The sequence below is a fragment of the Somniosus microcephalus genome, chromosome 19, assembly GCF_052327205.1.
Source record: "Somniosus microcephalus isolate GS21.2 chromosome 19, FLI_Smic_1.0, whole genome shotgun sequence".
Taxonomy (NCBI): domain Eukaryota; kingdom Metazoa; phylum Chordata; class Chondrichthyes; order Squaliformes; family Somniosidae; genus Somniosus; species Somniosus microcephalus.
The window spans coordinates 36,283,191-36,297,006 of NC_141005.1; the positions used below are offsets into that span (position 1 = coordinate 36,283,191).

Sequence of the window (13,816 nt, forward strand, 5' to 3'; positions counted from 1 at the left end):
CGACACGCCATGCTTTATACAAAATTACTGGCGAACAGTTAAAGGCAATTGGAAATTTAAAATAACAACAGAAAATGCTGGAAAAACTCAGCAAGTCAGACAGCATCCGTGGAGAGAGAAACAGTCGAGGACCCTTCGTCAGAGCTGCGCAGAGTGTTCCCAGCATTTTCTGTTGTTATTTCAGATTTCCAGCATCCGCAAGTATTTTACTCTGGAAATTTAAAAGATTGTTTAAGAAGCTACAAAAAAAAATCATTCATAAATCGGTTTGTCTTTTTTTATCTCTAGGAAGGGTTAATGTGTTGTCAATTTAATTTTCACCCGTCAGCCTGGATGCAATTTTCCACTTCAGATCCTGTGGATTATTTTGTTGTTGTGTTGGTAAAGTGGAGATAATCTTATCTGTGGATTGTTAGTTCAGTAATAATGCCCTGGAGCACTTTTCCCTTTTTTTTTGCTCTGAGGTTTTTGGATGGGTGGGCGGGGCTCCGAACCGGGACACGCATGCGCATTTGGTCGGGAGGTTTTTTTTGGGGCTTGCAAAGGCAGTCGGTGGCTGGGAACGCGCTGAAGGGGAAGCGGCTGTGGAAGTGGTTCGGTTGGCCTTTTTAAAACGAACGAGCGATGTGAGGCGGTGGGGACTCGGGAAAAGGCGAGCGGCGCGGGGAGCGTGTGAAACTCCGGAGCGGCGACGACGCAGCGAGTCCGGTGGGTGGGCAGAAAGAAAGTTCCCGGGGTGCGGGTGGTTGTTGGGGAACGAGAGAGAGAGAGAGAGATTAGTTCCGCACTGGCCCCAGAGCCATGAAGAAGAGCCGGGAGGACGATGTGAGCGCGGCGTGCCCGCTGGGCACCACCGAGAGCCTGGCCGATCCCGACCTCGGCCTCCGGGCCGACGTCAGCTCGCTGGGCTCCGACTCGGAGATCAACGGCTTCGTCAACGACGACCAGAAGATCGACAAGTACGGCTTCGTCGGCGGGGCGCAGTACACGGGCGAGCTGTAAGTAAAGAAGACTCCCTCCTCTTCCTCCTCCACCCTCGCCATTCGGGCTGAGCTCCCCCCGCCGGGGGGATCCGCAGCCCATCAACTCTCAAGCCACAGTTCAGCCTCTGTTTTCAAAACAAATCACAGCGGCGACACTGATGCAAAACTACAACCCTGAAGTTTTTACACAACTTTCCTCAATTCGCTCCCTCTCTTGTGTGGTCCCATGTTTAAAGATGCAAATTCCAATTTTTTTTCCCAATTTTTTTTCCCCCCCCTCCCTCGGGCTGGAGTACTTTTTGAGTGAATGGTGTTTTTTTTTGGTTGAAGTGAACACGTTATTTTCCCGAACTAAGTGCAGAGCGCATGTAACAGGGCCCACTGTTTGACAACTGACTGGATGGTCATGTAACTATCAATCCCCCCCTTCCATGAACCTCGGCTAAACATTAAGGATATCCGTTAAACCATCGGTGATATAAATGAAGTTATTACTGATGGTAGGGAGAGATAAAACAGGGGCTTTTCACACAAAAAAGCCCTAATCGGAGCCACTTGGAAAATACCAAGCAAAAAGATACCATGGGCAAAATGATGGGAAATCTTAAGCTTTTGTACGGGAGTGAAAATCCAGCAATGTTTCTCCGCAGTTTTGGTGATGACGTGGGATAATTAGAGCTTCACTCCAAGAGGTCTGGAAAATGCATGTTCTGAGCCCTGTTTCTGCTTATGATGCTAGAAAGCCACGGAGGCATATAGTGATAGGTACCCGCCTGAAAGCCTGTGCTTTTATTGGGAAATTTAAAATAATTGACCGTTTTAGTTTTGTAAAAGGGACCTTTCTGGGAAGGGATTTAAAACGGTTGGCATAAGGTTTGTGAACTTTTTTTGTTGCAACCTAGGTGAAGGGCCATGGCAACAAGGATGTGAGTTGGGAAGTGGTAGAGTATATAGGTATTGTGACTTATAGTTTATTATAACAATGCTACCCCAGTTTATAAACCCCAGTAAAATTGAATATTTTTTTACCTGACCGTGATGCCTCTATTTTGGAAAATTCTAAAATCTGCCAAAATGATTGAAATCTTAAAATCCTTTTTGACATTGTAGTCTTGTAGAACTATTGTAATATGACTAGAGGCATACCCTGCTAGTGTCCAGAAATGACAGTTCATTTGATTGGAACTTTGTTCTTTATGGTGTAAATATTTAAAAAGCTAATTATTGCATCAGTGTCTGTAAATATCTTTTGATGCAGCCAATTTAACCAATCATAATTACAGCTCTAATGATGCTGGAAAATAATCAGATTAGCCAGAATAATCGGAGATTTATTCTGAGCCAATTTGTCAGTTACTAAAGCAGATTAAGAACTTGTTTAACAAAACATTGTTTCTGGTTTGGTTCCCTTTTTTCCTTTCTCCTACTCCCTTCCACTCCAAGGATAAGCGTTGACTTCTGATAGGCTACCATTTCACAGGTGCTAGTTGCTTTCCAGTCTTTGCTCAAGTGGCCATTCTTCATGTGAGCCAAGATAATGTGTTAACTGGCTACTTGCCCCTTTTTTGAGGGGGAAAGAGGAGTGAAAGTGATCACAGCGTAAGCCCACACATCACACATGCAATTTCCAGCAGGGATTACTAAATAATAATCAGATGCAAGACCTTTCCCTAATGTAGGGATATTGTAGCTTATTATAACACCCTTAATGTCACCTTGGTTAAGCGATCTTAACATTGCGCGCACCTGGAATTGAACCTGGACCTTTTAACAACTGAGTTGTCAGGAGAGCTAGTGAAATAATAGTAAAGGAACTTTTTTCCATATTACGATAGCAAAATACTGCAGATGCTGGAAATCCGAAATAACAACAGAAAATGCTGGAAAAACTCAGCAGGCCAGGCAACATCCGTGGAGAAAAATTAGAGTCAACGTTTCGGGTCAAAACCCTTTATCAAGACTAAAGAGGCACAGGAAATGAAATAGATTAAGAGGCCAGGCTGGGAGAGAACAAAAGAGAAGAGACATTAAGAGGTATTCAAAACGAGACGAGATGGTGATAGGACTAGTGGAGACAAAAGACAGCTAGACATCTAGAGCTGTCTTTTGTCTCCACTAGTCCTATCACCATCTTGTCTCATTTTGAATACCTCTTAATGTCTCTTTTTTGTTCTCTCCCAGCCTGGCCTCTTAATTTCATTCCCTGTGCCTCTTTATAGTTTTGATAAAGGGTTTTGACCCGAAACGTCGACTCTAATTTCTCTCCACGGATGTTGCCTGGCCTGCTGAGTTTTTCCAGCATTTTCTGTTGTTTTTTCCATATTAGTTTTGCTTCAGATTTGAATGAAGTTTTTTCTTCTTCTGTCTTTTCATACTCTCTTGGTTTGGAGGGTTAATGGGTACAACAACAACTTGCATTTATATAGCACCTTTAACGTAGTAAAATGTTCCAAGGAGCGTTATCAAACCAAATTTGACACCAAGCCACAAGGAGATATTGAGGCAGATGACCAAAAGCTTGGTCAAAGAGGTAGGATTTAAGGAGCGTCTTAAAGGAGGAAAGCGAGACGGAGAGGTTTAGGGAGGGTAACTCCAGAGCTTAGTGCCTTGGCAGCTGAAGGCACGGCCGCCAATGGAGAAGTGATTAAAATTGGGTATGCGCAAGAGGCCAGAATTGGAGGAGCACAAATATATCGGTGGGCTGTTGTCAGTGCTGCTGTTGAGGTTGTAAATAAAAGGTGCTTGAAAATGACATTTTCTGAGTGACTTTGTGGTCTGTTTACCCTTTGTTCTGGACAAACCACTGGAGCCACACCTGCCGCCTAGAACTCGCGGGGTCAGAGATAATGAATACGGATTTGTGTCCACACCATGCTGCTCCACCAGGTCACCTAGATTGTTGTTAGATTGTTTTCATAGTGAATTTAGAAGCAGCAGGAAGGAAAGAGAACTGAATTGTCTGCCCTAGTTCCATCATTGCGAATAGGAATCCTCCAAGGATTTACAGAAATGCTACTGTACCGTGCTAAGCCTTATTAAAGACAACCCTGTTATTGTGATTGAAATGTTTAAAACTGAATTAAGAAATGCTGTGTGGTTTTGTAAATCTTTCATTCTATAGTATACTTTGCTGCAGATTTGTTTCTGAAGATACTGAATTGTAGAAAAATGAGTGCACATTTTGAAATTTGAAAAAGATAATCCGTGCTCAAAGTAAGTCAGCCTATAGTGCAGGAAATTAATGCTAAAAATATAATATTTCAAAACAAAATTTCTTGCTCATTCCATTAATATTTACCCTATCTTTCTAAGTGGGCAGATTTTTTTTTCTCTGCCAATTTTTAAAAAATTCACGGGATGTGGGCATTGCTGGCAAGGCCAGCATTTATTGCCCCGTCCTGAGTTGCCCTTGAGAAGGTGGTGGTGAGCCGCCACCTTGAACTGCTGCGATTTGTGTGATGAAAGGGGTACCCCCATGGTGCTGTTAGGTAGGGAGTTCCAGGATTTTGACCCAGCGATGATAAATGAACAGCGATATATGTCCAAGTCCGGATGTTGTGTGACTGGAGGCATCTGTTGCCCTTGTCTTTCTAATTGGTAGAGATTACAGGTTTGGGAGGTGCTGTCGAAGAAGCCTTGGCGAGTTGCTTTCGGAAGTCAGGAGGTGAATCACCCGCCATCGAACACCCAGCCTCTGACCTCTTGTAGCCACAGTATTTATGTGGCTAGTCCAGTTAAGTTTCTGGTAAATGGTGACCCCAGGATATTGATAGTGGGGGATTTGACCATGATAATACCATTGAAAGGTGAGGTGGTTAGACTCTCTCTTGTTGGATATGGTAATTACCTGGCAATTCTGTGGCACAAATCTTGCGTGTCACTTATCAGCCTAAGCATGTACGTTGTCCAGGTCTTTGCTGCATGCGGGCATGGACTGCTTTGTTATCTGAGGAATTGTGAATGGAACTGAACACTGCAATCATCAGCGAACATCTGCACTTCTGCCCTTACGATGGAGGGAAGATCATTGATGAAGCAGCTGAAGATGGTTGGGCCTCGGGCACTGTCCTGAAGAATTCCTGCAGCAATTTCCTAGGGCTGAGATAATTGGCCTCCAACAATCCCAACCATCTTCCTTTGTGCTAGGTATGTCTCCAGCCAGTGGAAAGTTTTCCCCCTGATCCCCATTGAGCTCAGTTTTACTTGGGCTCCTTGGTGCCACACTTGGGCACATGCTGCCTTGATGTCAAGGGCTGTCACTCTCAGCTCACCTCTGGGATTCAGCACTTTTGTCCATGTTTGTACCTTCCCTTCTTAGGCAGTCCCTCGGAACTGAGGATGACTTGCTTCCACATTAAAAATGAGTTCTCAGGTGACTGAGTCCAATGTGGGACCTACAGTCTCTGTCACAGGTGGGGCAAACGGTGGTTGAAGGGGTGGGTGGGGTGCTTGGGTTGACGTGCGTTCCTTGCGCTGCCTGCATTTGGCTTCCGCTTGCTCCTGGCGAAGAGACTCGAGGTGTTCGGCACCGTCTCAGATGCTTCCCGGATGTTTGTACCAAGGCTGTAATGAGGCCTGGAACAGAGTGGTCCTGGTGGAACCCAAACTGAGCATCGGTGAGCAGATTATTGGTGAATAAGAGCCGCTCAATAGCACTTTCGACGACACCTCCATTACTTTGACGATTGAGATTAAGCTGATGGGGGCGGTAATTGACCGGGTTGGATTTGTCCTCCTTCTTATGGACAGGACATACCTGGGCAATTATACTTGTAACTCATCCTCACTCACTGCTTGTTCATTTTTCCTCAACCCTCTTGGTACCTCATCTTAGTATTCTTTTACCTGGGTCTGAAAAATTACTGTTTGTGAATCTTGGGGAAGAAGACTAGAGTAGTATACCTCTGAGCGCTGACATGATGCTTCACATTTTCTTCATTGTCAAAACCTGCTAAATGGAATGATTATCGCCAGATGATTACGTTTTTGCAAGTAATAAAAAAAAGATCTTGCATTTATGTAGTGACTTATCAAGTTTCTGCGGATGTCCCAAAGTGCTTCTCGTACAATGAATTACTTTGAAGTGCATCAGTTTTGCTGCGTTGCTGAATGTGGCAGCCATTTTACACACACCAAAGCCTCTCAAGTAGCAATCACATGAAAGACTAGTTAATCTGTTTTTGGAGTTGCAAGTTGAGGGGATAATGTTGACTCGTACAGTGGGAGATCTCCATTCTCCTCTTCGAGTAGTACCCCAGGGGCTTCAAAATCCCCTTGAACAGTCATCCGAGAGCACCTCATCCGAAGTGGAGCGCTTATGACAATACAGCACTGCCTCATACTCCACTGAGGTGTCAGTCTATTTTTTGTGCTCAAGTCCTGGACTGGGAATTGAACCCATAGCCTTATGAATCAGTGGCTTGTGTGACTATCGTTGGGCAGGTGATGTCAATACTCCTATTCGTATGGCATAATATGTTACTTTAACCTTTTTGTGTGTTTTTTCATAGTGGTAAGATGAAAAACAGCGTGCAAGTGTTTTTTGGTTTGTTGAGTTATTTACTTCCTTGGTTACTGAATAGTGCTAGATGTTTAAGTAAATACACACATGTGAAGTACGTGTTGCCATAGCTAGTCAGCAGTTTCTATTGGACAATCCTGTTCTACGTGAAAGTAATATTTTAACTCTCCAATCACTTTAGCCAAAAGAGCTTTTGTGTTCTTTTGGATAAGTGGCCATTTGATGTGGTTGCCAACTATGTAATGTGCAAATAGCAGACGTGAGCCACAGGTACATTTGCTATGTTTATATAGGAAGACTGTAATATTATGCACTTTTTCTTGTCACTAGTAAAGTAATTACATCGCATCTCTAATTTGATGGACTAAAGACTGAACCAGATGTACTGAATAGGTCAGTTCAACTATATTAAAATTAAATTGCATTAGAAGATGTAGTGGCCTAAAAATGTGGCTTATACCACAAAAATGTTAAGGTTTAGTTCTTAATTGTAGGATTTTTTTCTGAGCGTTGTTAATTTAAAAAAAAAAAAAACCTGAACTTTTGATAAATGTTAAATCACCATATGTAGTAGTTCTTGATCTTGGTTAGCTAGGTCAACAGCAAGAGTGGTATTCTCTTTCAATTAGAACAAGTTGGAAGTCAATGAGTATATGTCAGAGGATGGTGGTAAACCTAGTGAAAACCCTTAACTAAGTAGGAACAGATGAGCACTTTCATTATTTTACAATTAGCCTTGTTTTACCTACTAATTAAAAGCCTTCCCTCACCCACAACTTCCTCTCCAACTACCATCCTACCACTCAATTCTGTGCCACCTCTCTCTGTTGAAATTCCTTTGGTCTGGTTTCCATCCCACCTACAATACTCAGACCATCTGGTCAAAGACCTTCCTTCTGTTTGACTGAACTCATTCTCCACTGCCCTTCCTCCATGGTACTGTTGACTCAGGGTTCCATTGTCCTTGCTGTTGCTGAAACCCTGAAACATACCTTTTTGTCATCTCCAGACTCAACATATCCCACCACTCCTTCCAGCCTCCAAAGCCCCACCCTCCTTAAATACCAATTCCTCCAGAGTGCTACCATCCACATTCTATCCTGCACAAAGTCCTGCTCACTTACCACCCATGCCATTGCTGATCTCCATTGGCATCCATCCCATGCGCATTGAAGTTCAAAGCTGTAGGATACAAATCTGTTCCCTACCTACACTACTTCCTCCAGCCTTATATTCCTGCTTGACCCTGCATTTTTCCAATTCTGGTCTGCTGTGCATTTTCCCTCTGTCCTATCATCACTGGCAAAGCCTTCAATCATCTTGCCTTCATAATCTGGAACTTTCTTCATAAATCCTTCCACCTTGCTACATTCCTTGGCTGTTCAATAGTATATTTGGCTACAACCCCTTCATTTCATTACTGTTGCTCTGTTCTGAACCTCCATTCTGAAGTACTTTGGAATGTTTTGCTATGTTAAAGGTGCCAAATGTTTCTTGGTATCATCCATTTCCATCACAATATAAGGTATTCAGTTGCCTACAAATTTGGAAGGAGATGTAAGGCGAGATATTCAGTACACATCATCCTTTTTACAGGCTAATGTATTACACATTGCAGGTTTAAATCCAGATCTCTCCATTCTTGCCCATTGACGTGGAACATGAGATTTATAATGGATAACAACAACGGCTTATATAGCGCCTTTAACACAGTAAAATTTCCCAAGACGCTTTACATGAGTATTATAAGACACAAAATTTGACCAAGCCATATAAGGAGAAATTAGGGCAGGTCAAAGAGGTAGGTTTTAAGGAGCGTCTTAAAGGAGGAAAGAGAGGTTTAGGCAGGGAATTCCAGAGTTTGGGGCCCAGGCTCGGTCACCAATGGTTGAGTGATTATAATGCGGGATGCTCAAGAGGGCAGAATTAGAGGAGTGCAGATATCTCGGGTGGGGTTGTGGGGCTGGAGGAGATTAGAGAGATCGGGAGGGGCGAGGTCATGGAGGGATTTGAAAACAAGGATGAGAATTTTGAAATGCTGGATACTACACCACTGAAATAGCTTTAATCTTTAAAGAGGGGTATAAATTGTGAGTAGAGTGTCATTGTGACTGACAAGCATGTAATGTAATAGTCATGATCATTTTGATTTAAGTTTTTAATTGAAAGACCTCTTGGGAATTAAATTTGAAATAAATCTAAAAGTATGAGTACCCCCCCCCCCAAAAAATGTCCTTAGATTAGAATCTCCAGGTCACTGCTGTCTGTTTTTAACTTGTTATATTAGTGATAACAAAGTATCTTGAAGATTAGTTTTTAATCCAGATGAAGAAAGAAAGACTTGCATTTATATAGTGCCTTTCACGACCACCAGACGTCCCAAAACACTTTACAGCCAATGAAGTACTTTTGAAGTGTAGTCACTGTTGTAACTGAAGCATTGTTCGTACTTCAACAACTTCTAGATTAATAACAGAACTAAGTCCATGTTGGCACTTCCTCTTTATATTGTACTTCTGTGAAAAATACATTTTGCATAATCTATGCTTGACCGCTTGTGGTGTAGGTAGTGGTAAAGGTGTGTGTGCTTGGTTTATAGTGAGTAGTTTGTGTAGAGAAGCTCTGAACATTCACTCTTGTCCCCAATTATTCCACAGACCGTCGGTAGTGAATATATTTGGCCATTTTGCCTTCCCACTCTGGAACAGCCTATTTTTCACAAGTGTACTTGAAAGAGGAAGTGCCAGCATGTTGGCAGCTTGGATTTTGCTTTCAGTAGTTATTGTTTGCCTTTAGATCCGATTGTAGTGATGTGAATTCAAAGCGGAAACTCGTCTTCCTGAAATTCCTAGAACCCAGGCTACTCTGGATATATGAATTCCCCCGCCCCCCCCCTCGAAATATAGCTTTTCATCTCCTCATTAATGCTGCTTGGGAGCGTGGGGAATGTGTGGGATTCAACATGACACAAATGTTGAGACTGATGGCAAGACTTTTTAAATCCTAGTTTTTAGGCTTCAACTGATGTCCTGCATCAGAGTTATTTCCAGCTCAACATCTTGAATTCCATTATGTTGCTTCACAGAACTACCTGTGTCAGACAGATGTGAATTCCCCACCTAGTCAGCTGCTGCAGTCAACAAAATTAGCATGCAGTTGAATTTCCTTTACACTTCTTTATTTGGCTAAAATGAATAAACATTTCAGTGATCGATGTTTACTGCCCCCAAGCCACAACCAAAGTACTGTCTGCCCCCCCCCCTCCCCCTTTTTACTTAGTAAAAGTTGCTAACTAAGATTGTTGGGAATGATTTTATGAAGCAATGTTATTCCCAGGACACCTTGCGTTGCATTGAATGGGAGGATTTAGAATCAAAGCTAAATTCTCTCTGAATCTGTATTGGGTGGGGAAATTGTCAGCATTAAGAGTTGGTTTTGTTTCTGTAAAGTTTGAGTTCAGGTTTCTATTTGTTTCCGTGGCTCCTGCAAAGCTGCTTGTTCACCATTACACACATTATCACTATAGCATATTTACCAAAATATATTCACCTAATGTTGTTCACAAACATTGCAACTGGCTGCCTGTCTGCCTTTCTTGAGTGCTCTTCTCCCTTCTTAGGCAGTCCCTCGGAACTGAGGATGACTTGCTTCCACGTTAAAAATGAGCTCACAGGTGACTGATGAGTCCAATGCGGGACCTACAGTCTCTGTCACAGGTGGGGCAGACGGTGGTTGAAGGGGCGGGTGGGTGGGGTGCTTGGGTTGACGTGCGCTGCTTGCGCTTGACTTCCGTTTGCTCCCGGCGAAGAGACTCGAGGTGTTCGGCGCCTTCCCGGATGCTTCTCCTCCACTTTGTGTGGTCTTGGGCCAGGGATTCCCAGGTGTCGGTGGGGATGTTGCACTTTTTCAAGGAGGCTTTGAGGGTGTCCTTGAAGCGTTTCCTCTGCCCACCTGGGGCTCTCTTGCCGTGCCGGAGCTCCGAGTAGAGCACTTGTTTTGGGAGTCTCGTATCGGGCATGCGGACAATGTGACCCGTCCATCGGAGCTGATTGAGCGTGGTCAGAGCTTCGATGCTGGGGATGTTGGCCTGAGAAAGAACACTGACGTTGGTGCGCCTATCCTGCCAATGGATTTGCAGGATCTTGCGGAGGCAGCGTTGCTGGTACCTCTCCAGTGCTTTGAGGTGCCTGCTGTACATGGTCCATGCCTCTGAGGCATACAGCAGGGCAGGTATCACTGCTGCCCTGTAGACCATGAGCTTAATGCCTTGCCCTTTAAAATGAAGTTCGGGACCTGGAATGTCAGGACCCTCCTGAACAACCCCAACAGTGACAGACCGGAACGCCGTACTGCTATCGTTGCCCGGGAGCTCAGACGCTTCGACATTGACATCGCCGCCCTAAGTGAGACCCGGCGGGCAGGGGAAGGCCAGCTCAAGGAGCAAGGCGGTGGTTACACCTTCTTCTGGAAAGGCAAACACGAAGAACGTCGCCTCCATGGGGTAGGCTTCGTCATTAAAAAATGAACTGGTCGGGCGTCTCGGAGACTTCCTTAGTGGTATAAATGAGCGCCTCATGACTCTTCGACTCACCCTAGCCCGAAACCAGTGCGCTATGGTCATCAGTGCGTACGCCCCAACACTGGAAGCCACAGACGAGACCAAAGAGGAATTCTTGAGTGCTACATGGCATGGCACAACCTGAAAAAGTAATGGGTGGGGTAGAAAGGAGCACTTTATTTAAAAAAAAAAAAAAAATGTAATTAAAATATCCATAGAATGTATTGTGTGCTGTCTCTGCTGCTTTGCGTTATAAGCCAAACCTGAAATTGTCTGTACTCTGCAGATTCTTGTAGCTGTGCACGATCGCTTTAAGGGATTTGGTTCTTTCAATTGTCAGGTGTGTATTCACAGACATCACAGAAACCCCACAGTGCAGATAGAGGCCATTTCGGCCCATCGAGCCTGCACCGACACACATCCCACCCGATCCCCGTAACCCCTACACCAACACATATCCCACCCTATCCCCGTAACCCCACGTATTTAATCCCCCTAACACTAAGGGTCAATTTATCATAGCCAATCAACCTAACCCGCACATCTTTGGACTGTGGGAGGAAACCGGAGCACCCGGAGGAAACCCACGCAAACACGGGGAGAATGTGCAAACTCCACACAGACAGTCGCCCGAGGCTGGATTCGAACCCGGGTCCCTGGCGCTGTGAGGCAACAGTGCTAACCACTATGCCACCGTGCTGCCTCAACCCAGATTTGAATTTAAGCCAGTCAGATGAGAGATTCTATACATGCTTACACTCTGGTGTGAAATTCTATGTCTGTTTGCTCTATAGTGAGGCAGAGGGTGTAATGTCTAGCCTGGGTGCTTTAAAATGTGAGCCACCCCTTGCTGGCCTGTAAATGGGGGAGCGACGTGCAGGGATATTAAAAAATTGTACGCACACACTGAGTATAAGATGAGTGTATCTGAGTGATGCTCGAGCACCTTGAATGGCGTTTGAACTTTTTTCCAGTTATTATAGGGTGTGAGGTAAACCAACAATTTTTTTAATGACTTGGAGCACAGCTTTCAGTTTGAGTTAATTAGAGATGTCTACAAAGAAGCAAATTCAAGCACTACTTCCCTCCGGACCATTTTTGTGGTGGGAATTGGGCAGATCGCTCAAATTTCCCACGAAAACTATAAACCAAAATTAAATTATTCCTATCAATTCGCAGAGGAGGTGGCTATTTCTGTTATATGTATGTGAAGAAGTCAAAGGATTTGGCCGTATTGTTGAAAATAATCTTAATGGTGGGTTCGTGAGTGCAAAAGTAAGTAGCCCTGAATTATATCATAAGTAAATTTGAATATTGGGGTATTTTTCCCCCCCATATCATGTTTGCTTTATGTCTGCCCATTTGACATAACCAAGGTTAATTACATTTGTTATTTAGATGGAGTGTGTTTATTAGGGTTTATTCACAGTACAACTACAGTGTTGGTGTGGAGTAGTTTTACTTTGCACCAATGCTGTAGTTAAAATGTAAATATAGCCTGAATCCAGAGTCCAGATCTGACACGATACTGGTGTGAAACAGTGATGTGGTAAATAGTGAGCATTAATTATAGCACACTTCAGGAGGGCATAGACAGACTGGTGAAATGGACATGTGGCAGATGCAGTTTAATGTGGATAAGTGTGAAGTGATGCACATTGGGAGAAACATGAAGGGGCAGTATAGTCTAAATGGTACTATTTTGAGGGTGGTGCAAGAACAGAGGGACCCGGGGGTGCATATTCACACATCTTTGAAGGTGGCAAGGAAAGTTGATAAGGTGGTTAAGAAAGTGTATGGGATACTTGGCTGTGTAAATAGGCGCGTTGAGTACAAAAACAAGGAAGTCGTGCTAAACCTTTACAAATCTCTGGTTAGGCCTCGGCTGGAGTATTGTGTACCGTTCCGAGCACTACACTTTAGGAAGGATGTCAAGGCCCTGAAGAGGGTACAGTCGAGGTTTACTAGGATGATACCAGTGATGAAGGGCTTCAATTATGAGGAGAAATTGGAGAAGCTGGGATTGTTCTCCTTGGAGCAGAGAAGGTTAAGGGGAGACCTAATAGAGGTGCTCAAAATTATGAGGGGTTTTGATCGAGTAAGTAGGGAGAAACTATTTCCTCTGGCAGGTGGGTCGATAACCAGAGGTCATAAATTTAAAATAATTGTCAAAAGTAGTAGAGGGGAAAGGAGGAGATATGTCTTCACACAGAGGGTAGTAAATATCTGGGATGCATTACCTGAAAATATGGTGGAATCAGATTCTATAGAAACTTTTAAAAGGCAATTGGACATGTACTTGAAGAGGACTAATTTGCAGGGTTATGCGGGAAAAGCTAGGGTGTGGGACTAAATATGGACAGCTCTTTCAGTGGCTGTAAGATTCTATGATTCTAGGTGCGTTGGAGGAGATGGCCTTACTCCCATTTTACTTAGTGAGTTTGGGCTTCAACACCCAATTTACACTCCAAGTTTAGTATTTGTGCAAAGCCACATTGTGCCGATACTAAACTCTTTGTGAATGCACCATTGGGTAAAAAGGCTGAAGCTCTGGGCCAAGGTTAGTTAACTTTGTTATGTGAATGCTATTTAAGATTCATTACGGCCTTGTAGACCAATTGTAGATCCTTGTGATGTCCCTGGGACTTCAATGTTTTATGTTAGATTGGCAAATTTCTGTTCTTCACACAACTATAAGTGAAATGGTATGGAAGCAAGTTGTGGTCCTTAAACCATTTTCTTTATTATTTCCTG

The 13,816-nt window shown here is 43.7% G+C and overlaps 1 protein-coding gene across 1 annotated transcript in view; it reads left to right on the top strand.

The window, feature by feature from the left end:
• The first annotated feature begins 541 nt into the window (after positions 1–541).
• The window catches only part of tbc1d10ab (TBC1 domain family, member 10Ab), a 79,791-nt gene continuing 66,516 nt past the window's right edge, over positions 542–13,816 (top strand). Inside the window, exon 1 of the mRNA XM_085961553.1 lies at positions 542–998. Coding sequence (XP_085817679.1) covers positions 802–998 — 197 coding nt within the window. The 5' untranslated portion in view covers positions 542–801. The remainder of the gene's footprint in view (positions 999–13,816) is intronic.